Source organism: Macaca mulatta, chromosome 4, assembly GCF_049350105.2.
Source record: "Macaca mulatta isolate MMU2019108-1 chromosome 4, T2T-MMU8v2.0, whole genome shotgun sequence".
NCBI classification, from domain to species: Eukaryota; Metazoa; Chordata; class Mammalia; order Primates; family Cercopithecidae; genus Macaca; species Macaca mulatta.
Window position 1 is genome coordinate 155187633 of NC_133409.1, and position 27578 is coordinate 155215210.

The 27578-nt window shown below is 39.9% G+C and overlaps 1 protein-coding gene across 30 annotated transcripts; it reads right to left on the reverse strand.

Annotated features, from left to right (window-relative positions):
- Positions 1-8129: 8129 nt before the first annotated feature.
- On the reverse strand, positions 8130-26277 carry LOC706647 (uncharacterized). 30 transcript variants are annotated; one of them, XM_078000780.1, is made up of 8 exons: positions 26227-26277; positions 25280-25470; positions 23146-23447; positions 20467-21548; positions 19493-19610; positions 18511-18618; positions 10643-10762; positions 8130-10542 (listed from the first exon to the last, which is right to left on the reverse strand). In XM_078000780.1, exon 4 carries the CDS (start codon positions 21480-21482, stop codon positions 20673-20675), a length of 810 nt encoding a protein of 269 aa, XP_077856906.1. In that variant the 5' UTR covers positions 21483-21548; positions 23146-23447; positions 25280-25470; positions 26227-26277; the 3' UTR covers positions 8130-10542; positions 10643-10762; positions 18511-18618; positions 19493-19610; positions 20467-20672. The 30 variants fall into 30 exon arrangements, 18 of the variants coding, with proteins under 18 accessions (XP_077856906.1, XP_077856909.1, XP_077856910.1 ...); XM_078000783.1 differs by lacking the exon at positions 10643-10762 and adding an exon at positions 24640-24815; XM_078000784.1 differs by lacking the exon at positions 10643-10762 and adding an exon at positions 24640-24815 and having other exon boundaries at positions 19493-19613.
- Between the last annotated feature and the right edge of the window lie 1301 nt (positions 26278-27578).

Sequence of the window (27578 nt, forward strand, 5' to 3'; positions counted from 1 at the left end):
TCCTTCTATTTAAAAATTTCAAAATTTTCAAATAATTACTGGTTCAAAAGCAAAATACAAATATAAATTTCATATTTTCTAAAAAATAATAAAAATACTACATTTAAAACAGTTGAGATTCATCTAAATCAGTGTTCAAGGAAATATTCATAGCACCATATAAATCAGTAATAGAGGGAGAGTGGAAACAGAGGGCGAATAAAACCAACCCAGCTTAAAAGTTAGGAAAAAAACACACAACAGAATAATCCAAGATAGCCTGCTCATTAATGCACACTTTGTTGACTTTTTTTCCCTTTCCTGTTTCAATAATCCCTCCTTGTGCTTCCTGGAATCACTTCTGATACAATCTACTACAACTTAAAATATGTAAATAAATAAATGAACCAAAGGAGAACACATGGAAGGAATTAACCAAAATAAATGCAGAAACAAATTAACTATTAAAAATAAACGCTATCATGTTAAAACTGAATTGAATACATCAATAGGAACTCATGAATTTTTAGAAAAGAACTGTCCATTGAGCTCTGCCCAGGAAATGTCTAGAGGCAGTGTTACTCTAGTGATAAGGACACCCCTAGCACCCAGATTTTGTTTTCCAGTACTAGTCTCCATTAAAAAGAACCAAAGCTCCTTCAGAAATGCTCGAGACCAGATCTGAGAACAGGGGAGGTACAAAGTGAGCCTGGAACAATTAATTTTGCTCAGAAAGCAAGCATTCAAAAATTAATAGGGTCATGGCAAACAGATGTAGACGCAAAACTTAAGATGTCTACACAAGCCAAAGATGTGTCAATTTGAGCATTAAAAAAAGTAATGACTATGGTGGATTAAAACCCTGATTCAATGAAAATCTGTAAGTCTATTACAATAGTAACATAGAGAAAGTCCTAAAATCTCATGTCACAATTTGAAGTGCCTATTAAACCACTCCTTGGACTTAAAAATTGGTAAATAAAGGGAAAAAAACTAAGTACTAATAACTTCCTAGTAGGAAGTGACCAAACTGACATATTTGATGAGGGAAAACTCTACTATAAATAAAAATGTCAGTTAATAATGTAGAAGGAATGAAATACTTATAAAATCATTCTGTCACCCTTGATAAAATGACTGACCCATAAAAAGATTATCAAACATTATGTATTTTGTTGATGAGAAACTGGCTATTCACATAGTGCCAAAGTGACACCACAAAGTTAGTAACAAGGGGAAAAATTAGCTGTTCAATGGAGGGATCAGACTCTCATCATACTAAGAAAGTGATTTAATAGTGGGTCACCCAGATATCAGTGTCTCCTGTAACCTAATATTAATTTTATCCCCAAATGTTTAACTTGAATCCTTCAAGCCTTTTGATCTAACTTGCAGTTTACAGGAAATATAGGGAATGTAGGTATCAAAGGAAGTGACATAACGAAGAAACAAACAAAATTTCAGAGGGTGAGACAACTAGCCTGGACTCATCAAAAAGACTGTTTAATGGGGGGGGAGGGGGGCAGGGAAGAGACAGTAGGACTGCTCTAGAATAAAAAATTAAGAGGCATAACAACCATAGGTATCGTATAGCTCTGGTTTGGGCAAATCAATTTTAAAGACATTATGGGAAAACTGGGCTAATTTGAATTTGGGCTGAATTTAGGTAATATTAAAATGTAATGACGGGGAAAGGAGAAGATTATAAACTGAAGAGAATCGGTTATAAAATACCATACATAATATGATCAGATTTTTGTAAAAGGTATATGTGTGTATGCATATATCCACACATACACATATATAAACATGGAAAAAGATGTACAGATATAAAAGTCATCAATCATAATCTCTGGGTGGTAGAATATAATGCTTTATTTTCTTTATTTTTATTTTTATTTTTGAGATGGAGTCTCGCTCTGTCGCTCAGGCTGGAGTACAGTGGTGCAATCTCTGCTAACTGCAAGCTCCGCCTCCCAAGTTCAGGCCATTCTCCTGCCTCAGCCTCCCAAGCAGCTGGGACTACAGGTGCCCACCACTGTGCCCGCCTAATTTTTGTATTTTTAGTAGAGACGGGGTTTCACTGTGCTAGCCAGATGGTCTTGATCTCCTGACCTTGTGATCCACCCTCCTCGGTCTCCCAGAGTGCTGGGATTACAGGCATGCACTACCATCCCTGGCAAATTTTGTATTTTTAAGAGATGGGGTTTCTTCATGTTGGTCAGGCTGGTCTCGAACTCCTGACCTCAGGCGATCTGCCTGCCTTGGCCTAACAAAGTGCTGGGATTACAGGCGTGAGCCACTGCACCTGGCTGGCTCTTTTTTTTTTTTTTTTAATGCACATCACAGTTTCTGACCTATATCATTATGCTCCTTTCTAAAGAACTTTTTTTGGCAAATGATGTGTATGGGCGACAAATTCTCCCACTTTTTGTCTGAGGAAATCTTTTGTTTTTTCCTTCATTTTTGAAGGATAATTTTGCTGAATATAGAATTCTAGGTTGGTGAGATTTTTTTCAACATTTTACATATTTCACTCTACTCTCTTCTTGCTTGCATGCTTTCTGAAGAGAAGGCCAATGTAATTCTTATTCTGGCTTCCATATAGGCGAAGTAAATTTTCCTCTAGCTTACGATTTTATTTCTTTGGTTTTCTGCAGTTTGAATATGATATGCCTAGGTGTAGATGTTTTGTTTATTCTGCTTCACATTCTCTTGGGCTTTCTAGATCTGTAGCTTGGTGTTTATGATTAACTTTGGAAAAAACTCAGTCATTATTGCTTCAAATATTTCTTCTGTTCCTTTTTCTCTTCTCCTTATGGTATTTCCATTACATGCTGTTATGGACTGAATGTTTTTGTCCCCTGCTCCCATTCACATATTGAAGCCCTAACCTCCACTGGGGTGGCATTTGGGGATGGAGCCTTTGGGAAGTAACTAGAGTTAGATGAGGTCATGATGGTGGGACACTTATAATGGGATTATAAGTACCCTTCTATTAAGAGACACCTAAGAGCTTTCTCACTCTTTTTGCCACGTGAGTATACAGCAAGAAGGCAACCCTCACCAGAAACCACATTTTTAGCCTAGGGAAATGTAGTAGGCAGAAATTTTCCCACCCACCCAAAGATGTCTATGCCCCAATCTCTAGGATCTGTGAATATGATGTTATGTGGCAAGAGGGAAGTTTAAGGTTTGCTATCACCTGACCTTAAAATAGGGAGATTATCCTGTATTATCTGTGTAGGCCCAATGTAATTACAAGTATCCTTAAAAGTAGAAGGGGGAGTCCAAAGAGAGCTTGGAATGATATGACATGAGAAAGACTCAACTCAATGTTGGCTTTGAAGATGGAAAAATAGGGCCAAGGGATGTGAACAACCTCTAGAACCTGGAAAAGACAATAAACCAGACTCTCCTCATTAAGTCCCCTAAATGAATGCATCTCTGCTGACATCTTGATTTTACCCCTCAAGTTCTTCTGCTCTGAAAAAAAGAGATTTTAGCCCAGTAATACTCATTTTGGACTTCTCATTTCCAGGACTGGATGATAATACACTTGTGTTAAGTGACAGCTTGTGGTCATCTGTTGTAGCAGCAATAGGAAACTAATATAGCTACCTATTACTCACTGTTGAGGCAGACCCCTTCCAAGTACTTTACCCAGTGCTTTGTGAATTAGGAGATTCTTCCATGTTGCTGGTGGGAATATGTACTGTTTCCAGCTTTGTTTTGAGTGTTTTGAGGACCTCTAGATGTTGATTTATCTCAGCTTCTATTTATCTGAAAATGTCTTTACTTTTGTTCTTAAAATGCTTTGCTTAGTACAGAATTCTGTGTTGGCAGTTACTTTCCACAAATTTCAGTGTCTTTTGGCACTGACTTTGTTTTACTTAGCTGCCAATCTAATTGTTGCTTCTTTTAAGGTACTTTTTTTTCTTGCTTTTAAGATACTTCCGCTGGGTGCAGTGGCTCACGTCTGCAATCCCAGCACTTTGGGAGGCCGAGGTGGGCAAATTGCTTGAGCTCAGAAGTTCAAGACCAGCCTGGCCAACATGGCAAAATGCTGTCTTTACAAAAAATACAAAAATTAGTGAAGCATGGTGGTGTGCACCTATAGTCCCAGCTACTCAAGAGGCTGAGGAGATAATTGCTTGAGGCTGGGAAGTAAAGGTTGCAGAGATTGCACCACTGCACTCCAGCCTGGGCAACAGAGCAAGACCCTGTCTCAAAGAAAAAACAATATATTTCTGACTTTAATTTTTAGTAGTTTTACTATGATATATCTAAATAATTTTTTTCATTTATCTTATTTGGGGTTCATATGGTTCTTATGGTCCCTGAATCTGTGCTTGATACCCTTCATAAATCTTAGGAAGTTCTCACCTATTCTCTCTGTAAATATTGTGTCTGTCTCATTTCCTCTCATTTTTCCTGAAATCCTAATGACAAATATTTTGGATCTATATTCTCTGTGTCTTACCCTTTTCCTATATAGCCCATATTTTGTCCCCTTGTGCCTCATTCTGGATATTTTTTTCTAAGCTATTGTCTTCAGCTGTTTCATCTGATGCTATATCCATCCACTACTATTTCAGTTGTTTTCCAATTTCAGGATTTCCATTTCATTGTCCGCCCCCAACTGCCCCCCTCGCCTACCTCCCCCTCCCCCCGGCATTTTGTTAAACTTTTTTTTTTTTTTTTTTGAGGTGGAGTCTCACTCTGTCACCAGGCTGGAGTGCAGTGGCACGACCTCTGCCTCCCAGGTTCAAGTGATTCCCCTGCCTCAGCCTCCCGAGTAGCTGGGATTACAGGTGTGTGCCACCATGCCCGGCTAATTTTTTGTATTTTAGTAGAGAAGAGGTTTCACCTTGTTGATCAGGATGGTTTTTATCTCCTGACCTTGTGATCCGCCCGCCTTGGCCTCCCAAAGTGCTGGGATTGCAGGTGTGAACCACCGCGCCTGGCCTGTTAAACTTCTTAATCCTGTCACTTATATTTGAACACTGTATACATAGTTATTTAAAAATCTTGTATAACTCCAATTCTATATTCCTCTTCAGTGTATTCTATTATCTGTTGCTTCTGTTGGGTTTTCCTTTGTGTCATTTTTTCTTCTCATATGCCTAGCTTTTAAAATGTTTTGCAAAATTGTTTGAGAAATAATTTGAGAGCTATGATAATATTTCCTCATAGAGAGGATTTCCAGGAAGCTATAGCATTATGGAATCACTGAAATCCAACTGCAGAAGAATATTCAAACGTGAGCTACAGTCCTGGGATGGCCTGCCTGTCTGGTTCACCCTTACTCATCCTTTGGGGTCCCACATTATCAGTGAGCAAGTTAGTCAGTCCTGTCTTTCCCCAAACCCCAACTTGGAAGTTCCCAGAATTCAACTTTGGTGTCTTTTTCTTTTGTGAACTTATCAAACATTTGACTCACTTTCTCAGGTGCCCCTCCTAGAATCAGAAGATACCTAGAAAAACAATGGCCCCAAAGACAGGGCTCATCTCCGTCTATCTCCATGCTCCTCTAATCTAGCAATCTTTCACTCTCTAATTAGTTCTCTAATGCCATTAGGTAGATTTTTTTTTTAAAGCATTATTCCCAGCTTTTCCACTTCTCCTCAGTGGAAGAGTTGGTTCATAGTACCTTGTCTGCTATTATCAGAATCAGAATTCTGGTCATATGTTTTTGCAGGGTAGATGTAATTAGAAAAGTGATTTCAACTCCAATTCCTATGAATTATTTTGACATTCTAACTTAAGGAAACATTTACATTTAACTTACTTGATTAAAAGTTCTTTTAAAAAAAGAATACATTATAAGCAATTCTTCCTGAGAAACTATCGATTTTGAAAAAATTCTCTAATTTTAGACCAGATAATTTCAGGATGTCCTTCAGCATTTTAAGCCTAAATCCTTTAAAAAAATCCAAGTGAGGGCCGGGTGCAGTGGCTCATGCCTGTAATCCCAGTCTGCAATTGCCTGTAATCACCTTGGGAGGCCAAGGTGGGAGGACAGCTTGAACTCAGGAGTCCAAGACCAGTCTGGGCAACATGGTAAAGCCCCATCTCTACAAAAAATACAAAAATTAGCCAGCATGGTGGTGTGCGCCTGTTGTCCTATTCGGAAGGCTGAGGCTGGAGGATGACTTGAGTTGGGAGGTCAAGGCTGCAGTGAGCTGAGATCGCACCACTGCACTACAGCCTAGGTGAGAGAGACCTTGTCTTAAAATAAATAAATAAATAAAAATCCAGTTGAGAAAAATACTGCTTTCTTAAACTCTTGGTCTTTAGCAGTGTCTGGGGTGAAGAGAAAAGGGGATTGCCTGTAATTAAAACTTTCACCGGTACTGACAGGTGTGGCTGGGGAATGCTTCTGGACTGAGGGGCAGAAGCTGTCTCAAGAATGCCTCTTCCTTTTTTTTAAATGCCAAACTTTGTGTGAGGTACTAACAGATATCCCAGACTTAACACGTTCAATAAAAATAAAAAACAAATACAAAAAAATCCCTGCTCCAACTGCATTCTCCCATCACTGTTAAAGTAACTCCATTCTTTCATTCTTTCAGTTGCTCAGTGCCAAAACATTAAGAGTCTAAATAAAAATGAGTCAAAAGAAAATAATTTTGAGACAGGGTCTTGCTCTGTCACCCGGGCTGGAGTACAGCCACCAGATCATGGCTTGCTGCAGCCTTGACCTCCCTGGGCTCAGGTGATCCTCCCCTCAGCCTTGTGAGGAGCTGGGACTATAGGTGCATGCCTCCACACCTAATTTGTTGTTGTTGTTGTTGTTCTTTGTAGAGACGGGGTTTCACCATGTTGCCCAGGCTGGTCTTGAACTCCGGAGCTCGAGCTATCTGCCTGCCTCAGCCTTCGAAGGTGATGAGATCACAGGCATGAGCTACCAAGCTGGGCCTTAAGAGACATTCTTGCCTCTTCTCGTTCTCTGTAGCTCTATGTCTAATCCATCAACAAAATCTTCTTGGCACTGCCTTCAATGCTTATCTAGAATCTGATCACATATCACCACCTCTGCTACCTTTATCTAAGCCATTCTCATTTCCTTTCTGGATTAGCTTTAATTCATTAATGCAAATAAAAACTAAAGAAAGCCTAAATAGCTCCTAACTGTTTTTGCAGCTCTCACCCTGGCCCCATATAGTCTATTATAAGTTTTGACTTTTTAAAAACTGACATGTCATATCTTTCCTTACAATCCTATAATAACTTTCAATTCACTTGGGATAAAATTCAAAAGTCCATAAATTGGCTTACAAGTCTATTTCTTTTCTTTTTCTTTCTTTTTTTTTTTTTTTCAGGCAGAGTTTCACTCTGTCACCCAGGCTAGTGTGCAATGGCATTATCTCGTCTCACTGCAACCTCCACCTCCTGGTTCTACCTCCTGATTCTCTTGCCTCAGCTTCCTGAGTAGCTGGGACTACAGACGTGCACCACCATGCCTGACTTATTTTTGTATTTTTAGTAGAGACAGGATTTCACCACGTTGGCCAGGCTGATCTCGAACTCCTGACCTCCAGTGATCTGTTCACCTCGGCCTCCCAAAGTGCTGGGATTATAGGTGTGAGCCACCATGCCCAGCCTGCTTACAAGTCTATTTCTACAGGCCCTCTCCCCTGTCTCTCTGACCTCATTTCCTACTACTGTCTCACTGGCCTTGCTGTTTCTCCAATGTCAGCACCTTTGCAATGGCTGTACTCCCTTTCTGAGATGATGTTCTTAGGTAAAAAGGAAAAATATTTTATTTTCTCTTTGCTCATAGCATAGTCTGATATGTGCCTTCTTAGGTTACACTGTAGTTTAAGTAGTATAATCAGTTTGCATCACCAGACCCTGAAAAGTCAGGCATTATTTCTGAGGTTGAGGTTTTCTCATTCTTATGTTGGAGATTCATCTCACTCCAGGCTGCTAGCAGATGAGAATATGCCTGCCTGGTTTAGTTGTCAGTTGCTCTCAGAAATTCATGCAGAAAAGGGGCTATCATGATCAGGCTAAGCTGCCAGACAGGTCTCTTAGTTCACAAAGAACAGAAACCATTACTTGCTAGTGATATTGACACTGTGCATACTTGTGACCCAGCAATTTGACTCCTGGGTATGTTCTCCAGAAAAACACTCCCAAAAGTGTTCAGAACAAGACTGTTTATTATAAAGAGTTGTTTAAAATAACCTTCATTAGAGGAACGAATCAATGACTAAGCATTGCACAGCAGTTAAGGGGGTGAACTAGACTTTCATATATTGACATGAATAAACCTCAAAAAGCAGAATGGCATAAAATGAGACATATTAACACAGGACCAGTTTTGTAAATCAAATATTTAAGGATGGGAGAAACACGACTGGGATGAAAGTAAAGGAGAAAAAGTGTGTAAGAATGAAAGCAAGGCCTCACACAGACCAATGATTATGATGTGCCACGAAGTGAGTTCATAATCAGTCCACACTGAGTACCCGAAGTTATTCATTGATCAGGTCTGGGAAGAGGGTAGAATCCTATGGCAAACATAATTAGTGGCCCCTCTGTAGGCTGGAATGAGACCAACCCATAAACAGAACCCTTGGAGTAGTCATTCAACAAGCATGTTTTGAGGGCCTTTTCTGTATCAGTCATTATTCTGTATATTAGAGACACAAAGATGAACAAGGCAGTAAGGTCTGTTGTTCATCATACTGCAGGTTCACACAGTCTATGCACATTTCTACGCCTTTTTTTTAAACAAAGGAATAGGAAATTTTGGGAAATGATTTGCCAAAACACACATCTTTATTTGCAGCATTTCTGAGACTAACATCATAAAAAATAAAAGGGAGTAAGTCTGGAAGAAGTGATACACTTATTGGGTCCCAGGAATAAATGTCAAAATCATTCTTAGAAAAATTTTAGTGAGCATTATGAATTCCAAACAAACAACAATATAGTCAATAATGTTTGGATTATCCAGGTTATAGTTACATGATTAGTTATAAAGACTTACCCTCTACTCTCTACCTCTACTACAGAAAATAAAAAGTTAATAGTATCAAAGACAGTTAAATATCCATAGAGACTGGTCACAGATTAATTCCTCAACTCTGCCCATGAAGTGACATGCCAATCTTCTTCTAATAACAATTGTCTTTAATTCCATAAAATAATGTCAAAGTGATAATATGCATTTGGTCTATTTTTTTTTACTGTCACCACTTCTATTTAATGGTCTTTTCCTTAATCATGACAGATGATGTTGAAAAATTACTATCTCTCTACCACATATTTGATTATTGAGGTCCATTTTTGTTGTGTATCCTTTGTTGCTTAGTAAAGGATGAGTTCATCAAAATGTTTTCTTACATTTGTCCAAGTCACAAAGCTTCCATCTAGTGTGGACTCTGATGCTGGATAAGATCTGAACTTTGACTGAAGGTTTTCCCACATAATTTACAAAGAGCTTTTCCCTCTATGGGAATCTTGATGCCCTTTAAGCAATGAGCTAACACTGTTAGCTTCCCTATGGTCATATGCATACAGTTTTGTTCCAGTGTGGATTTTCTGATGTATACGATTGAGCTTTTTTACATTTTTACATTTATAAATTTTCACTTCAGCATGGGCATTCTGATGATTGAAAAGTGCTAGCTTCCAAATAAAGGCCTTCCCTCATACACTACATTCATAACGGTGCTGCTCTCCAGTGTGGATTCTCTGGTGGGTGACCAGAGCTGAACCACAATGAACCTTTTACTATCTTCTTCAGACCAATAGGGTTTTTCTGCAGTGCAGATTCTCTGATGTTTAATAAGGCTGTCACAGCACTTTGAGGCTTTGCTACACCCACGAATATAGATAAGGCTCTTGTCCAAAATGAATTTACTTATGTTCAATAATACTGAGCTCACACAGAAGGCCTTCCACACTGAAGATATCCATAAGAGCTCTCTGATGTCTGACAAGACACTGACAAGATCCAGTGTCTTAAGATTTTGCCATATTCTTTACTCTCATGCAAGCCCTCTCCAGGATGGCTTCTCTGTTGTTTCATGGAACTTGGGTTTACACTGAAGGTCTTTCCATGTTGAAGATAAACATAGGGCTTTCCTCCAGTTTGGACATGCTGGTGTTCAAGTCAGGGCTGCTGGTGTATTAAGGCTTTTTTAAATAGGGAGGGATATTTTCAGAAAAATGACTTTCCCACTAACTTTACATTGAGAGCCTGCTTGTTTTATTACAGTTGCTGAGGTTGAAAATCATGCGCAAACTGAAAGGAGGGTTTCCCACTCTCAGAGCATTGGCAGGACTGAATTTCAGAGCAAATTCTCCCAGGTGTCTCAGGTTCCTTTATCAGTGATACTCTCCTTAGCTTTAGGCAATGTCTGTTGTGCTTCTTCAAAGGGGATCTCCCCTCACTTGGGAAAACTATTCAGAAGCCCATGAACTTCTTCAGTGTTGGGTCCCTAATAAATGTTTCTATTTAGTCCCCTGGGCATCACTCTGTGTTGGACTTCCTCTGGAAAAGTCTTGCTTTGAAACAGACTCCTGTTTAAGGCCAGGAGTCACCATCTGAAAGAACAGGTTGATTATGCAATTAGCACCTTTTTCCTGGAGACAGAAAGGGGAATTCTAATGTAACATATACGAGTAGCCTACAGAGAGAACCTACCTAAAACACACTCTTTATATATGAAGGCTCTAAGTAAGGATATGTTTGCTTTTTCATTGATTTCTGCTCTTATCTTTAGTACTTTCTGCCTTCAGCTTTCTTTGGGTTTATTTTCCTGTTCTGAAACAGTAGGTCTCAATAAATGGTAGACAGTAGTAGTAGTAGTAGTAGTATCGTTAAAGCAAAACAGGAGAAGTAAAATAGAAGTAAGAGGATTGGGGAGATTCAATACTGATACAAGATCTACTATGAAGATAATAACATAGAAAGCAGAGGATGAAAGAGGTCATCATATCAACATCAATAAAGTATTTTACTATGTACTTGGAGAAAGGATAAGAAATTCAAAGCTGACGGGGTATCAGAGAATATCTGGTCTGTTTACCTCATTTTTAAGGATACAGAAATTGAGGCCCAGGTATGGGGCATGAGCCTAGGTAATACGGTTACTCAGAGGTAATGACTGGATGAGACCAAGGGCTCCTGAATCTCAATCTCACTTTTAGAGTTTTTACTAGCACACCTCATGACTCTTTAAAGCCCAACATGGTACATAGACATAAACCTTCAGATTAAAACTCTCATAATACAGCACTGTGGTTAAGAGAAAAGATTGTGAAGTCAGACTTCTGGTTTCAATTCCTGGCTCTACCGTTTCCTAATGGACAGGTTATTCAATGTCTCTGTTCTTCAACTTCTTCAGCTGTAAAATGGGAATACAGAAGTATCTGTCTCATAGCATTGTTATTCATTGAGAAAAAAATATATATATATAGGCATTCAGGAAAAGCCCTGGTATAGAAAGCATACCATAAATATTGGCTATCAGGGTAGATACACTATCTCAATAATAGATTATTGTTATTACACACTGAATTCTTTGTAAGGATTATTTTCCCCACCCCACAGATACTAGGCTTGGTAATTTGAGTTGTTTTAGCTAATGAAGTGGAAGTGACATATGCTCCTCCAGAGTAGCTAATTTAAATCCATCACATAGTTCTACAACTGTTTTTTCTATTGCTGTAAGAGCAGCACATTCAAGGTAGGACTGCTCCTCTAGCCTGGATCCTAGAACAGAGAGAATGTATTGCACAGCTGCAACTGACCCATAACTGATGTGCAGTAAGAATAAACCTTTGTTATTGCAAGCCACTGAGATTTGGGAGGTTGTTGGTTACATGACAAAAAGCTAATTGATCCTAATTAGCCCAAGATGACTTGTACAATCTCAAGCCATACCAAGGGCTGCAAAGAATCCATAAAGAATAATAATAATCCCTGCAGTCAAAAAACTCACAATCAAAGGAGCAGGACAAGAGAGACACATACAAAGTAAAATAGGGCTGGGTGCGGTGGTTCACGTCTGTAATCCTAGCACTTTGGCAGACCATGGCAGGTGGATTAGCTGAGCTCAGGAGTTTGAGACCAGCCCGGGCAACATGGTGAAACTCCATCTCTACTGAAACTACAAAAATGAGCCGGGCAAGGTGGCGTATGCCTATAGTCCCAGCTACTGAGGAGGCTGAGGCATGAGAATCGCTTGAAACTGGGAATTGGAAGTTGCCTTGAGTTGACATTGTGCCACTGCATCCCAGGCTAAGCAACAGAGTGAGAAACTGGCTCAAAACAAAAAAACAAACAAAGCAAAAGAGAAGATGAATGTTCTAAGAAAGAAACAATGTGCTATGGGAGGTGAAAGAAGGGGAAGATTGGAAGTAGTTACAGAAATGCAAATATGTTTGTTTAGAAATCAGACATCAATAGAGCTCAACCTAAAATGTTTTAATGAACTGTGCAACTTGTTCTAAACATCTTCCAGGTTGAAGCTTTCCTACTTTTTGATAAAGAAGTTTGGAATCCCAACTAAGCACCCAAACTGTGATGCAGAAGATTCAGAGTTTTTTCATGAGGAACAAATTGTCTTTACTTAGAAATTCGTCTACTACTCATGCTCATGCTGAAGTGGGTTGGCTTTATAGCTGGGCAAGAATAAAATTCAGCTATCTATTCACACATCCATCTCCTAAACCATCACAAAAAGAATCTGAGGTAGCTATAAAGAATATGTGATCACAGATACTTGTCACAGAATTCAATCATGAATCTTAAGCCAATACTTGCTTAATGTATGTGAAATCTGAGAGACACTACTTGATAATCATTTAACTTTCCATCCATTTAGATTCTTGAAGTCGAACCCTTTTGATTATCAAAATCAAGATTATATAAAGCAAATCCCTGAACATACTCTTAGCATCATGTAGAAATGCTTCACTAAGTTAGAAATTTCATGGGAGAATGAACTAAAACTATATTCAATAGCTTGGATCCATCTCACAATGTCAAAAGAAACAAGTCAGCCACAAAGGAGTTACGTGGTATACACAAAGTTCAAAAACAGGCATAATTCATCATGGTGTTACAAGGAATCATGGGGATAAAGGCTTTTGGAAGGCTGAAAATATTATTTCTTGACCTGGGTGTGGGCTACACAAGTGTGTTCACTTAGTTTAAGTGATAAAATTGTATGCTTATGATTTGTATATTGTAGGTGTGTTGTAATTTAATAGAAGTTAACACAAGATTTTGTGGGATTGTTTTAGGGTTCACTATGACCCATTTTTTCTTTTTAAAACTATAGTTGAAGACAATATCTATTATTTAATATATTTTACACAGGGATTCAAGCAATATGTTTATTTGAATTTAGTTCCAGGAAAAAGTTCATCTCTGCAGTCAAAGACAGTTGCTTTCTTTTGTTAGGCAAATAAAAAACAATATAAAACAACCTATTTTCCCTTTTGCTAATTGCCAGAAAACTTCAACTTCAGTGCTCAAGTGCATTAATCAATTATTTCTGAGAAGAGAAAAATTTATCATCTGCAGTAGGTTGAGTGGTGGCCCCCAAAAAGTTATGTCTATGTCCTAACCCCTGGAATCTGTGAATGTGACCTTATTTGAAAAAAGGGTCTTGGCAGATAATTACTAAGTTTATGATCTCAAGAAAAGATCAGCCTGGAATATCCAGGTGGGCCCTAAATCCAGTGACAAGGATCCCTGTAAGAGATAGGAAAGGAGAAGACAGAGAGTAGACAAAAGCTGTGTGAATACAAAGGCTGAGATTTGAGTGATGTGGCTACAAGCCTAGGATTCCTAGAATCTGGAAGAGGCCAGGAAGTACCCTAGAGCTTTCAGATGGAGTGCAGCCCTGCCAACAACTTAATTTGGACTTTTGGCCTCCAGAGCAGTGTGAAAATAAATTTCTGTTGTTTCATGCCACCAAGTTTGTGGTAATCTACTATGGCAACCCTATGAAAATAATACCATCTGAAAAGTTCAAACAAGGGGACACTCTGCCTTCGTTTTAGCTCTTATCAACAAGTTTCCTTTTGGGGCATAACTAGTGCCCCGTTTTGGGGGTAATTTTTGTTTAAAATGCTACCCAAATATAGTGGTGAAGTGCTGTCTAGTGTTCCTAAGTGCAACAAGACTGTTATGTGCCTTACAGAGAAAATAAGTGTGTTAGATAAGCTTCATTCATGCATGAGTGATAGTGCTATTGGCTATAAATACAATGTTAATGATTCAACAATTCAGTACATCCAGAAAAAGGAAGAGAAAATTTGGTCGTCTGTACATGAGGTCACTAGGGAAAGTGCTAAAAAGTCACAGCTACAGTGTGGGATGAAGCTAAGAAAAAGCCAGGCATGGTGGCGCATGCCTGTAATCCCAGCTACTCAGGAGGTTGAGGCAGGAGAATCACTTGAACCAGGGAGGCGGAGGTGGCGGTGAGCCAATATTGCGCCATTGCACTCTAGCCTGGGCAACAAGAGTGAAACTCCATCTCAAAAAAAAAGAAAAAAAAATTGAGAATTCATGAGATGACAACTAATTAAAGAAAAAAACCAAGAACATGTGACACCCATCTAAGTTAGTGCTGGCTGTCTCCCATACTGTGGAAAATGTTAAAAGTGTGTGTGTGGAAAATGTTAAAGTTTCAGGCAAGACAGGTTCTAAAGATTAGAAGGCTATGGAATATTTTTTAAACACCTGTGTAGTATTATACAGAAAAGGGTTATGTGGAAGAGCTGCTTTCCTTATTTATTTTTATTTTTTATTTTTAGAGAGACAGGGTCTTGTTATGTTGCCTAGGGTGGTCTCAAACTTCTGGGCTTGTGATCCTCCTGCCCTGTCCTCCCAATGTGCTAGAATTACAGGTGTAAGCCACCTACCTGCTCAGCCAAGGAAGAGCTGCTTTCAAACCCTGATGGGACTGGTTTATTTCACAAGCATGTTGGCGAACAAATGTTTACAATGCAAATGATATATGGATTGATGAAAATATTATGAGTACAGGCTCACAGGAATTTAACCCCCCATTAACTCTAGGAACAACAGTTCAGTACTCATTAATTCAGTGTTTGTGGTAACATTATAGGACCCAACTAACGGCAAGTAATGTGAACTGACTGTATATAGTCGTTCCTCGGTATCTGTTGGGGACTGGTTCCAGGACACCTCAGCATGCACAAGTCCCTTATATAAAATAACATGGTATTTACATATAACTACACACATCCTCCTATATACTTTTAAATCATCTCAAGGTTACTGATCATACCTAATTTAATGAAAATGCTATGTAAATAGTTGCTATACTATATTTTTAAAATGTTCTATTATTTTAGAAATCAGCTACCAGTGGAGCTCAACCTAAAATATTTTAATGAACTGTGCAACCACCAAGTAAGACTTGTTCTAAAGTCTTGTTTTTGTGCAGGTTAAACAGAGTCAAAAAAATGTGAAACCCTTCTCAGCTAGTGCTGGTTAGCTCGCATACAGGTAGTGTGAAAAATGTTAAATTTTTAGGCAAGGCAGGTTGTGAAGATCAGGATCAAGATAACTATTTATTTATTTAATTATTATTATTTCTGACTACTGACAATACACGGTTGAATCCATGGATGTGGAACCTGTGGACGGGAAGAGCCAATTTCTGAGGGTAACAAATGGGAAAATGATTTTGTTTGAGTCTAAGAGGTTGGCAGCCTTCTATTTCTCTTCTGCTGAGTGTATCCAAAGAAGTGAATGGTTAGCAAAGGCTTGGAATATCCAAGTTTCAAAAATGTTGGAGGTATGAGAGAAGGGTAATCTCAAGATGAGTCACTGGAGAAAGGAATCTACAGGTGAGGTCACAGCAGGCCTTCCAGACAACGATGCCAACTATTACCACTTCTTTTTATCATGGTAGTAGAGGTCATACTAATGTAATAAGGGGGAAAAAAAGTATAAAAATTTGAAAGGAAGAAATACAACTGTCATTATTTGCAAATGGTATATGTAAAGACCAAAAATATCTATATGTTGTTAGAATGCTGGCTACAAAGTCAATATATAAAAATCAATGCTAAGTCTCTGTAAACAGAAAGTAAATTTTAAAAAATGACACTACTAACAATTACATGGAAGCAATGTCAAATGTCTAGAGATAAATCTAATACAGATCATTAAGACCAACACAGAAAACCATAAAATATTATTGGGAAAAATTAAGACCCTAAAGAAATGGAATGCTATACCATGTTCATGAATTAGAAAATTCATGCAAGAATGTTGATTCTCCCCATTAATCTATAGATTCAATACACTCTCAATCAAAATCCCAATAATTTTTTAGAAGGGAGTGGGTCAAATTTGACAGCTGATTCTAAAATTTATATGTAAATGCAAAGAACCAGGAACAGCCAAGACACTTATGAAGCAGGAGAAGAAGGTGGTGTTAAGAACTAAGCTGATGCAGAAAGAACTGAGCTGTCAGGTGTTGTGGTGGTCAGTTAAAACATGCCAAAACGATAAGGTATCAGTCAAGCCTTCGATCAGCGGTAGCATTAGCAAGAGGCTCAGCAGGAAAAAGTGCTGGCTCCTGCAGTGTTACATTCTTACCCATGGAACAGAGTCAAGCAAGCGTCAAAAGAATCAGCCAAGTATGGGGATCATCTCCCTACTAAGACAAACCTGAATAAAAGGCTCCATCCATTTTATGGGCCTAAGGGCTGGTAGGAGAAAGAGTGAAAATTGCTAGGACTGGAAAAGTACTAAATACTGAAAGTGAAGACAAGTGGCATCAAGGTTCCTGATCCCAGTAAAAAGGTCTCAGAATTGTTTAGAGGAGGCCACCAATAAACAGACCTCCAAATAGAGGTGCTTGGTATGCAGATATGCCTAACAGCATGGCTGGGCTGGGGGTCTGGGTCCTTGACTGCAACTTTCTTCAGAGACTGCAATGCATTGGCTGTGCCCCAAGTCTGGCATGGGAAGCGTAGCTTTCCTTCATGAGGAGTACGGACTTTGTAACTGCCTACGGTTGGGCCTGAAAAATGACACATAAAATTTGGCACGGAGTCTGACTCTTCAAGTAGGATGATTTGCTCCACTGGATACCAGAACAATGTAAAGCTACAATAATTAGGAAAATCTCATATTGATGCAGGGAGAGCCAAATAAAGCAATGGAACGTAACAGAGAAACTAGAAACAGATCCATGCATTTTTGGAAAATTAATTAATGACAAATTGGCACTGTAGAACAGTGGGAAATAACAGGCATTCCCATAAGTGATGAAGGATGAAAAGAATATCCATATGGGAAAAGAATGAAATTAGACTTTACCTCACTCAGGCAGAAAAATAAATTTCAAATGGATTACAGATACAAATGAGAAAGCAAATTAGAAAACTTTTTAGAATGGTCGAGATTATCTTCTTGATCTTAAGGGAGAGAAAGAATTATACAAAAGACACAAGACACACACGAAAGAAAAAGACTGATAAATTTGACTATATTAAAATTAAAAACTTATCTTCATCAAAAGACACCATTAAGAGAATAAAAGGTAAGCTATAAAGATGGAGATAATATTTGCATCCTCTATGAAAAGAGCTCATATCCAGAATATGTAAATAATTCCTATAAACATGTAAAAAAATTGAACAGAACTTTCCAAAAGAATACCAGACAGTAATAAGTAAGCAAGGAAGCTAACCTACTCTTAGTCCAAGAGATGTCACCTCATCTTTCAAGGTTACTAGCTGCATGACAATAAAAAGTGGCCTGAGTAAGAGCTGCTATGCCCTTGCAATGTTGGCACACCCAACAAGACATGTAGGAGTGCAAGGCCCAAGGAGGATGGTCTCTCCCAAAAATGGTACACTGAGTGACAACATAAAATGGGTTTTTTACTGCACAAAATGTTTGAAGAAACACTGGTCTAAAGAATATGCTTCACACTTCTTAGCAGAACAAAGAATGTCATGGTCTGGTCATAATATACTACTTTCATATGCATATTCTATGATCCTTGAAATATAATCAAGGTCCATGAAAACTTCCTTCTTTACCCCCAGATGCATTGTGCTTTTTCACATGCTATTCTCACTGTACCTTCCCTCATTCCTCTTTATCATATGGCTCAAGAACTCATTTTTTTTCCTCCAAACTTTCGTCCTCCTCCAAAGCCTTTCCAATTGTTTTCGTGAGTCATTGTTAAACTTTCTTCAGTGCAAAGTACTCTACAAATCCAGTGGCTTTATCACAGTATTCGTTGTTTTCTATCTACTCTCTTCTCCCTGTCACCAAATAGCCTGCGAGTCCCCTGAGATTAGGGTGCTTTTTTTCACTTATTTTTGTATTCCTAGCACCTGGCACAAGACCCAACCTAAAACAAATAATCACTAGTACCTTACTTTGAGCTCAAAAGGAATAACCACAGTACACATATCCTGACTGCTTAATGGTTAAATTCTTCAACAAAATAAATTTATTTTCAGAAATAGCTCCTCCTTCAAAGTCTTCAGAATACCACTCACTGCTTAATATTTATAGTTGTGCTGGTTTGGAGTGGGATATGGCATCACATTCAGTGCTGATTCCAAAAGGGTGTCCTCCACCCAGATGACTGTCTGTAAACTTCCATTCTAGAAACAAACCAAGATAGCTGGGGTTAGAAAGATAAACATTAAAAACATTGAAGATAACAGCACAGAAATGGGGTGACAGGTCAAACAAAGGAAAACCTAGTCTCCTTCAATTGTCAAAGACAGGAAGAAGCAGGGCAAAAGAATTCACACATGAAGTCAGCAATGCAAAGAGAACTTCTTGAAGCCCTTCACTTCTGCTATAAGTACAGTATGTGTTTTAACTTCTCTAATGTGCCCAATTCCCTGAGTAAGGTCCATTTCCTCAATGTGAGCTCCAGAACCATGATCTTCTTTGCCTTCAATCCCCATATCCAGGCCTTGGGCAGGGCTGTAGGCACTACTCCAATACCAGAGGCTTCATCATGTGCTTTTCCACATGCATCTCTGACCTTAGTGCCTTCTGGTCACAAGTTGGCTCAGAGCTTCATGAGGTCCAGTGTGTTTTACAGCTGACTTGCCTGAAGTGCTGATTAGGATAATTCATGGAAACTGTGCATCCCTTTGCAACACAGAGCCTCTTTCTGAGAAGTGAACAACATTTCACCTTCCCAGAGAGCGTTCTCTATAATCTCTTCCAAATGTGAACCACTAAAGCTATTTGTAATTTCTATCAATTTGGCATATTCATCTTGAACCTCACATTAATTAAATTTCAGGAATAAAAAATTTCAGGACTATTACTCACGAGGGAGAAATCACTGTTAAAATAGAAAAACAGCCTAACCCGGTGGCTTATGCCTGTAATTCCAGCACTTAGGTAGGGTAAGGCGGGAGGATCGCTTGAGCAGGGGAAGTGGAGACCAACCTGGGTAACATAGTAAGACCTTGTCTCTCCAAAAAATAAGAAATTAGCAGGCATGGTGGTGCAAACCTGTAGAACCAGCTATTTGGGAGGCTGAGATGGGAGGATCACTTGAGCCCAGGAAGCTGAAGCGGCAGTGAGGTGGGATCACACTACTGTACTCCAGCCTGGATGATACAGCAAGATCCTGCTTCAAAAGGGAAAAAAAAAAAAAAAAAAAAGGAAAGAAAAATAGTAACAAAGTAATTTTAAAGTCCAGATTTCTCTCCTGAGTTTCACATGTGCAAATACAGGCTTTGGAGATTAGGGTTAGGAAGTGAGATCACGGTCTGGTGGACAGCTCTAGTGCGATTCCCATAGACAAAGCAAAAACATTTTCAAAATCAAACTCACCTCTCAAATCTGAGTATTCTTGGTTGACATTAGGTATCAAGCTTCACATAGTCATCCTAAAACCAACACCAACCTCGAAAAATTCCCCAAACGTCCCATTATTATACCTCTGAGCCTTTGCATATACGACACCACACACAGCAGTGAGCTATGATCAGCTATGAGCAAGGGTCAGAAGTCAGAAATACTTAAATCTCCTCGGGAAGTTTTTGTCTTTGTTTTGTTTGCGTTGGTTGAGGAACCTCAGTCAAACTCAAAAGCTTATTGAGTCAGTAAGTCAAAAAAGGTTTAAGGCTTTTTGACTATGCAAGAATCTCCCTGAAAAATTATCTGTTGGGTTTCCTACCTAAAAAGATGCTCTACCTTCTGCCAAGAAGTCACAAACACATCTAATCATCCTAAGAGCACAGTGGTACATCAAAGGCAAAGAAAGATAAATGGGTTGGTATTTTCCAGATTCAACTAAGGATATGTCCTTCCTCTCTCACCAATTGCTTCCAATGTCAAAATCTAATGTTTTATCTATAACACCAACAGCAACAAAACAACAACAAAAGGCTTGCTCATAAGAGGAAAATGTTTGAATTGCTAGTTTGCTCTAAGCCAACATAAACTACATTATATACTATATGGTTTTTAAATGGCTTTACCTTATGAGTTGCAAAATTACATTCTCAGAAGTAGATGTGATTTTAGAGCCTTAGAAACAATGCTGATGGAGTTACTTTTCAGTGATTTCTCACTTCAGTATTTCAAGGATGAAGTGTCAATTAAGGGATTAACTTTAACCATACTCTTCTTTCGATGGTATCTTCTGATGTAACAAAAGCCCTTTGGAATATATTTGCCACATAAATCACTGATGACACTTTCCTTTGGCATGTATTTTCTGGTGTTTAGTAAGATTAGAACTCCCACGGAAAGCTTTCCCACACTCTTCACACTCATATGGTTTCTCTCCAGTATGGATTCTCTGGTGATGAATAAGGGTTGAGATCTGGCTGAACGCTTTTCCACACTCTCCACACTCATAGGGCTTTTCTCCAGAGTGAATCCTCTGGTGATTAATAAGTGCTGAGTTCACATAGAAGGCCTTCCCACATTCCTTACACTCATACGGCTTTTCTCCTGTATGGATTCTCTGATGCTTGATGAGGGCTGAGCTCACACTGAAAGCTTTTCCACACTCATCACACTCATAAGGTTTCTCACCAGTATGGATTCTCTGGTGTTTGATAAGGTCTGAGCTCACACTAAATGCTTTGCCACACTCATTACATTCATAGGGTTTCTCTCCATTGTGGATTCTCTGATGTATAATCAGGTGTGCCCTTACACTGAAGGCTTTCTTACACTCATTACAAGTATAAGGTTTCTCACCAGTGTGGATTCTTTCATGCACAGTAAGGGTTGAGCGCACGCTAAAGGCTTTTCCACAGTGATCACACTCATAGGGTTTCTCTCCAGTGTGGATTCTGTGATGTCGAACAAGGCCTGAGCTCTGGGCAAACTTCTTTCCACAATCATTGCATTTATACCGTCTTTCTTCCATGCGCCTACCCTCATGCCTTTCTAACTGGTCCTCATACTGAGAGACTTTTTCATACTCAGGAGTCTGTAAAGTATCCCCATTATATATGCTAGGGACCTTCTGGTGTGGGTCCATCCTTAGAAAAACCTTCCCTTCAGCCCTTCAGAGTTGACACCTTGTTCACACCTCTGGCCTTGAATCCTAAAATAATAAAGAGACCTTTGAAATGTGCTTTATTCCTGTTGCTAAAGCAATATAATATGATATAGACTAGAGCTCTCAAACACGTTCAGTAATCCCAGGACACGCCAATCATATGGCACTCACATAAAATGTTTTCATTCAGCCTGTATCATGTCTCAGTAACATCAAAGAACTGCTGGAATGAATATCTGACTCAAACGGCTATTTAAATATATCTTCATGGCACACGCCTATCATCTCAGCTACTTGGGAAGCAAAGGCAGAAGGATCACTTGAGTCTGGGAGATTGAGGCTGCAGTGTGCTGTGATCACGCCACTACACTCCAACCTGGGCAACAGAGCAATACCCTGTCTCAAAAAATATATATGCATAAATAAAATATCCTCTATAAAGGCATCTAAAACATACACATACAATCTGGAATATAAATAAATATAAAAATAATATATAGTTCCTACTTTTAAAGGCGAATCATATTTAATTAAATTGGAAAACAAGACAGAAACTCAAGAGATTTGCAGATAGAGCAGATGAAGGAGTATGGGAATAGAAATGGCAATAGAAACGAATTCAACTGATAAGAAGTTTGGAAAAATGACAATAACACCATTAACAGGTATGTTTTACCACCCACAGGAGTCCATACTACTTGAGATGGAAGAGAGACATGGGGACGAAAAAAGCTCTGTTCATTGCTATGCCACTACTAATTCTGCAGCTGTTGTTGCTATGATAAACAGTATCTCAGCAACAGGGATGCTTTGTCTCTGCTGGAATTGTGACAGAATAAACCCTTCACCTCTCCAAAGAAAATGGATGGCTGCTACTTTCTTGGGAACAAACCTAGTTTTGTGTCCAAACTTGATAAAATTTTTGCTTCCAACTCAAATTACACTAATTACCCCTCTCTGCTTTTTTCCACCTTACAAATTGTTTTATGTCTCGACAGTTATAAGTTAACAGTATGCACCCTTGATATGATGAGAATGGCACTTCAACTTTGTGGCCTTCCTCCCCAGAATGTATAACCTCAGTATAATAATGACAAAAACAGTTAAATCCCAATTGAATGATATTCTACAAAACAAACAAACAACAACATTACCAACAAAAACCAACACAAAGCAGAACTGAGGATCCAGACCAACAGAAAATAAGGTCTACATACCTGCACCCCACTCTCGCAAATTTAGCCCTGTCAGAAAAGCAAGTCGGAGTCACTCCTCTAATTAGGAGTTTTAAGAGCCTCAGAGACAGCCAAGGACAGGACTCAAGACATCAGCCTGCCCCAGCCATCCTCTCTCCCAGGGTTTCTGAGGGTCTACTCTGCCAGTGCAGAAGGGCCAGGCAGGAGATGGGGTAGTGAAGGGAAAGAAATATAAGAGGGAGGATGATGGAGAGGGAGGAAAAGGGAGGAAAGAGAAAAGAGGAGGAGTGTGAGAAAGTGGGTGGAAGAGGGGAGGGGTGGGGAAGGATGGAGGGAAAAGGCAGGCCTGAGGCGACCTGGCACAGTACATAGTTTCTCCCATCCTCCGAGGGTGTCCACCCCAGGGCATAAGCAAAACCCTAGAAGAAAGTCAAGAGGGAACTCACCTGAAAAACTGCGATTAGACTATCTGACCAAGCGACTGAGGACAGCTGTTGCCCTAGAAAGCTTGACTTTCACTTCCACAGATTGTGCGCCTGGGCATCTGGTCATCTACTCTAGGATCCTGGAGGCTTCCCTCTCAGTGGTTTGTGAGCTGGCCAGAATGGACCGTGTGAAGAAAGGATCGCTTACTCCAAGAAGGCATTTTATGCTTTTTATCTCATTTAATCCTACAGGGCAGACATTCAAGTCCTTCTCGCATATATATAAAAACTGAGAAGCAAATAAATTTTCCGAGGTCAGGCACCTGTTAAAACAGCCAAGATGAAATTTCAATCTAGGGCTTGCTTCCCAGATTAAGCCACTTTATGGCTCCTCAGGGGTTAGTACTCAGAGAGTAATCTCCAAATTAATTTGTAAATTCAACACTATTTCCATGAAAATATCAACTTTTTAGAAGATTTTAATGTTCACCTAGAAGACTAAACATGCAGGACTACCTGGGGAAACTGAGAAAGAAGGGTACTTATCCTAAAGAACTTACATATTACAAAGCCTTAATACTTAAAGTGTGTAGTACTCATGAAAATGGTACAGAAGGCTCAGAAATAGGCACATACATTTAGCATACAATAAAGGTAGCAAATAAGTTAAAAAAAAAAAGTGAACTCTTCAAATGCATGGTGAGAACTGGATAACCATCTGGAAAGATGGTAAATTAGATTTCTACCTTACTCTATAAACCAGGATATATTCCAAATAAACCAGTTTTAAATGTTATAAATGAAACCATAAAAGTACCAGAGGAAAACATGAGGTGAGTCCTTTATAACCTCAGAATAGAAAGGCCTTCCTCCTGGCCGGGCACAGTTGCTCACGCCTGTAATCCCAGAACTTTGGGAGGCCAAGGTGGGTGGATCACAAGGTCAGGAGTTTGAGACCAGCCTGACCAACAGGGTGAAACCCCGTCTCAACTAAAAATACAAAAATTAGCCGGGCGTGGTGGTGCATGCCTGTAATCCCAGCTACTCAGGAGGCTGAGGCAGGAGAATTGCTTGAACCCGGGAAGCGGAGGTTGCAGTGAGCAGAGATCGCACCACTGCACTCCAGCCTGGGTGACAGAGCGAGACTCCATCTCAAAAAAGAAACGCCCCCCTCTATGAGACGATATCCAGAGGTCATTAATGAAAAGATTGATAAACTTGACCCACATAGAATAAAAACTCCTGTGAGGTAAAACAAACAAACAAAAGCACTTTAAGTAAAGTCAAAGACAAAAAAATGGAAATACAGTTACAATTTCTATTTCTGAAAACTGGCAGCCAAAATGAAGCTCCTGAACGATAAAAAAAAAAAACGTGGAAATGGCAGATCTGAGCTGTATTCTCTCCTGCTCCAGTCTCACTCTGAACTTAATCAGACTCTGCTAAGCATTCACAACTCACTTATCCTGATCCTATCCTATAGCAGTTGTTTTAAAGTCTCCTCAGGTCCCTTACTTCCAGAATCCCCAGAAGACCACAAAACGCCAAGTTTAGCACAACTCTTCTGTAGAGGGAAGAGTCTGTCATTGACACCTCAGTGGCATATTCCTGGATGGCACTAGAGAATATCTTATTCTCCCTCTGCTTCCAGAGCTGGCATTTCTTGCCTACTTCCTGACTGTATCCAAGAGCTGGGACCAGAAAAAAAATAAACACATGAGTTTATGAAAGAATCGCTGTAGAAATGAATAAATCAGCAGAACAAGCTAATCCCAGGGAGGTAAGGAGAGTAAGAAATAATTACAACAAATACCTGGATAGCACTTCCTATGTAGCAGGTACTGTTCATGTAATCCTCATAACAACTCTAGACAGGTACTTCTACTATCCCCATTGACAGATGGCATATAGGCACAGAAAGATAAAATGACTTGGACAAAATCACAGTTAGTCTGGCTTCTGACTTACGTGCTTAAAAAGTAGGGGAAAAAAGGGAAGAATCCCTAAGGGACCAAAAGTTTTAAGATAACTTGATAGTATCTCTCCCCACCTGCTCTCTGGATTCACTCAATTCCTTGAAATCATCCAGCTTAGCCACTTCCCCAAGGAAAATCCTCCCTCCCTCCCCTGGTCAGTACTGCTCCCTCTCCCAGACCTGGTGTTCCTCAGATAGGATGATCAGGAACTGGCCTCAGCCACTGTCAACTGGACTGCTGGAGCCAGCTTACAGAATGCTGGCCTGTGGAGTTTTCTCATTAACAGAATCCTTGGAACCAGCGAAACCAACTCCTCTAAAGATGCAGTCAAGCGTCTTTTCCTGTAATTGAAGAGTCTTCAAGAACACTTCTGTAAAAGAAAAATTATTTTACTCAAAGAAAAAGCAAAGATTGCCATAGGTGTTACACTACTAAGGGTTTTGGGGGGAAAGAAGTGCAATGCTAAATAAGGAGCTATTTTGCAAAGGGCTCTCAGATCACATGCTGGGGCAGCAGGTCTGCAGTGGGAATCTTTCCCATTGCCTTTGAGCACTGGTTGGGATAGTGGAAGGGCTCATGAGAGAACAGCATTAAGGGTGCTGTAAGGTGGTCCTGGCGTGGATGGAGGTGACTGTTAAAGGGAAGGGTAGCCATTTACTGCCAAGCTGAAGTACAGAGAGAACGAATTCTGCATTCAAAATGAAATGTCACGGGGACAATTAAGTGGTAGAACAAGCCTCTCCTGAATTTAGAGCACCGAACACTTATTTCCAATTCTTTGCAATTTCCCCCTTTTGTTTGAAAAAGCTGAAGATCTGGTGGGCAGTGATACCAATTGGTACCAGAAGCACACTTGTAGTTGGTGCTCAATGAAGTTCTGAAGACGGCAGTAAAGACCAGGGTTGTAACTGAAAGGGAAGTATCCCAACTCTGGGCCCCTGCAGCACTAAATCTCGAGGAAAAACCCTTTCCTGGAAGACTGCATTTGCATACAATCCCCACTGTCCCAGGAGGGGTTGCCTCTCCTGGGGTTCCTGCTCACATTCCACCCAGGCAGGCGCGGAGAGAGGAGGTCTGAGGGGTTGCAGCTGTGCAACACCCACCCAAGCGGCACCCAGATGCATACCAGCCTTTCTCTGCCTGTGCGCAGCAGCCAGCTCCGAGGCCTCGCCGCAGGAAGTCCCTCTCAGCACTTCCGGGGCGTGCCCCGGAAATCTCTGGGCGGGGCCTGGCTGCGCCCGAGTTTGCCAGAGAGGGGTTGAAACCTCAACCTGTCCAGGCTGTGGTACGGGCGGGGTCTAGACCGGGAGCGATTTGCTCTGGACCGTCGGCAATGCTATGACTTCCTACCTCACCTCTCCCGAAGGTTGTTTTTGCTTCCTGAGTTTTATCCAGGGCACGACCACCCGTGTATGTTGGAATTTAAAGATAGTACAGCTGGTGAAATATCTCGTGTGGGCCCTACAGGATCCCTTAAACCGACAAACGGGGCCACAGAAATCTGGTCTTATTAGTGATCTGAAAGCCAACACACTATATCCTGTGTGCTTTCTCAAAGATTAGAGACAAGAACCAAGAGCAATCTTTTCAAAACATGACTGCGATACTGCAAAATTTCTCCGGCTATTCAATTATTTATGAAAGAATTTAACTCAAAACACTGTAGTCAGTAAATATACTGGCTTGAATATAAAGCTGATAAAAGGAGTAATTCGTAAAACAAAACATTAGAGGTGGAGGCACAAAGTTTGAATCCATCTTATGGCAGAGCATGAATTAAGAATATACAAGGGTCACATCTGAGAGCATAACTAGGGGAGAATGGGCAAAGCCCCAGGAAACCTAACCAAGTGGCCTCTTTGAGCCTCCATTTACAGAATAATGGATTGGAACACTAAACTTAGCATTCTAGACTATGAATATTTAAATATGACAGAACAAGCAGTTATTTCTTTGGTGTATTACACATTTAAACTGATTTTCTAACTTGGGTTGAACTTTTGAGACCTCTTTCGCCCAGTGGCATAATCACAGCTCACTGCAAGGGCTCAAGGGATCCTCCCACCATATTCTTTTGAGCAGCTGGGACTACAGACGCATCCCACTACACCTGATTAATTTTTTTATTTTTTAAGTTTTTTTTTAGAGACAGTCTTGCTGTTGCTCAGGCTGCTCTTGAACTCCTGGCCTTAAGCAATCCTTCTGTCTTGGCCTACCAAAGTGCTGGGATTACAAGCATGAGCCACTGCACCCAGGGGTTGAACCTTTCTAAACCTGCTGGATTTAGTACCACTGAACGGCAAAAGGAAGCTAGTGCTTCTAAAGGCCTACTTTTTAACGATTTAATTTAGGAAATCACATTTCCTCCTACATATTTGCCTTCCTAAATAGGATTAACACAGTATGTTAAAAACTATGTTAAAAACAAGTAAAGCTGGAATGGTTTTACTTGGCAAACTGACAATATTCTGGCTTGTG

What these genes read in the sequence shown, in the direction of transcription:
- LOC706647 (XM_078000786.1), bottom strand. Translation starts at nt 21,482, where the DNA reads ATGGACCCACACCAGAAGGTCCCTAGCATATATAATGGGGATACTTTA.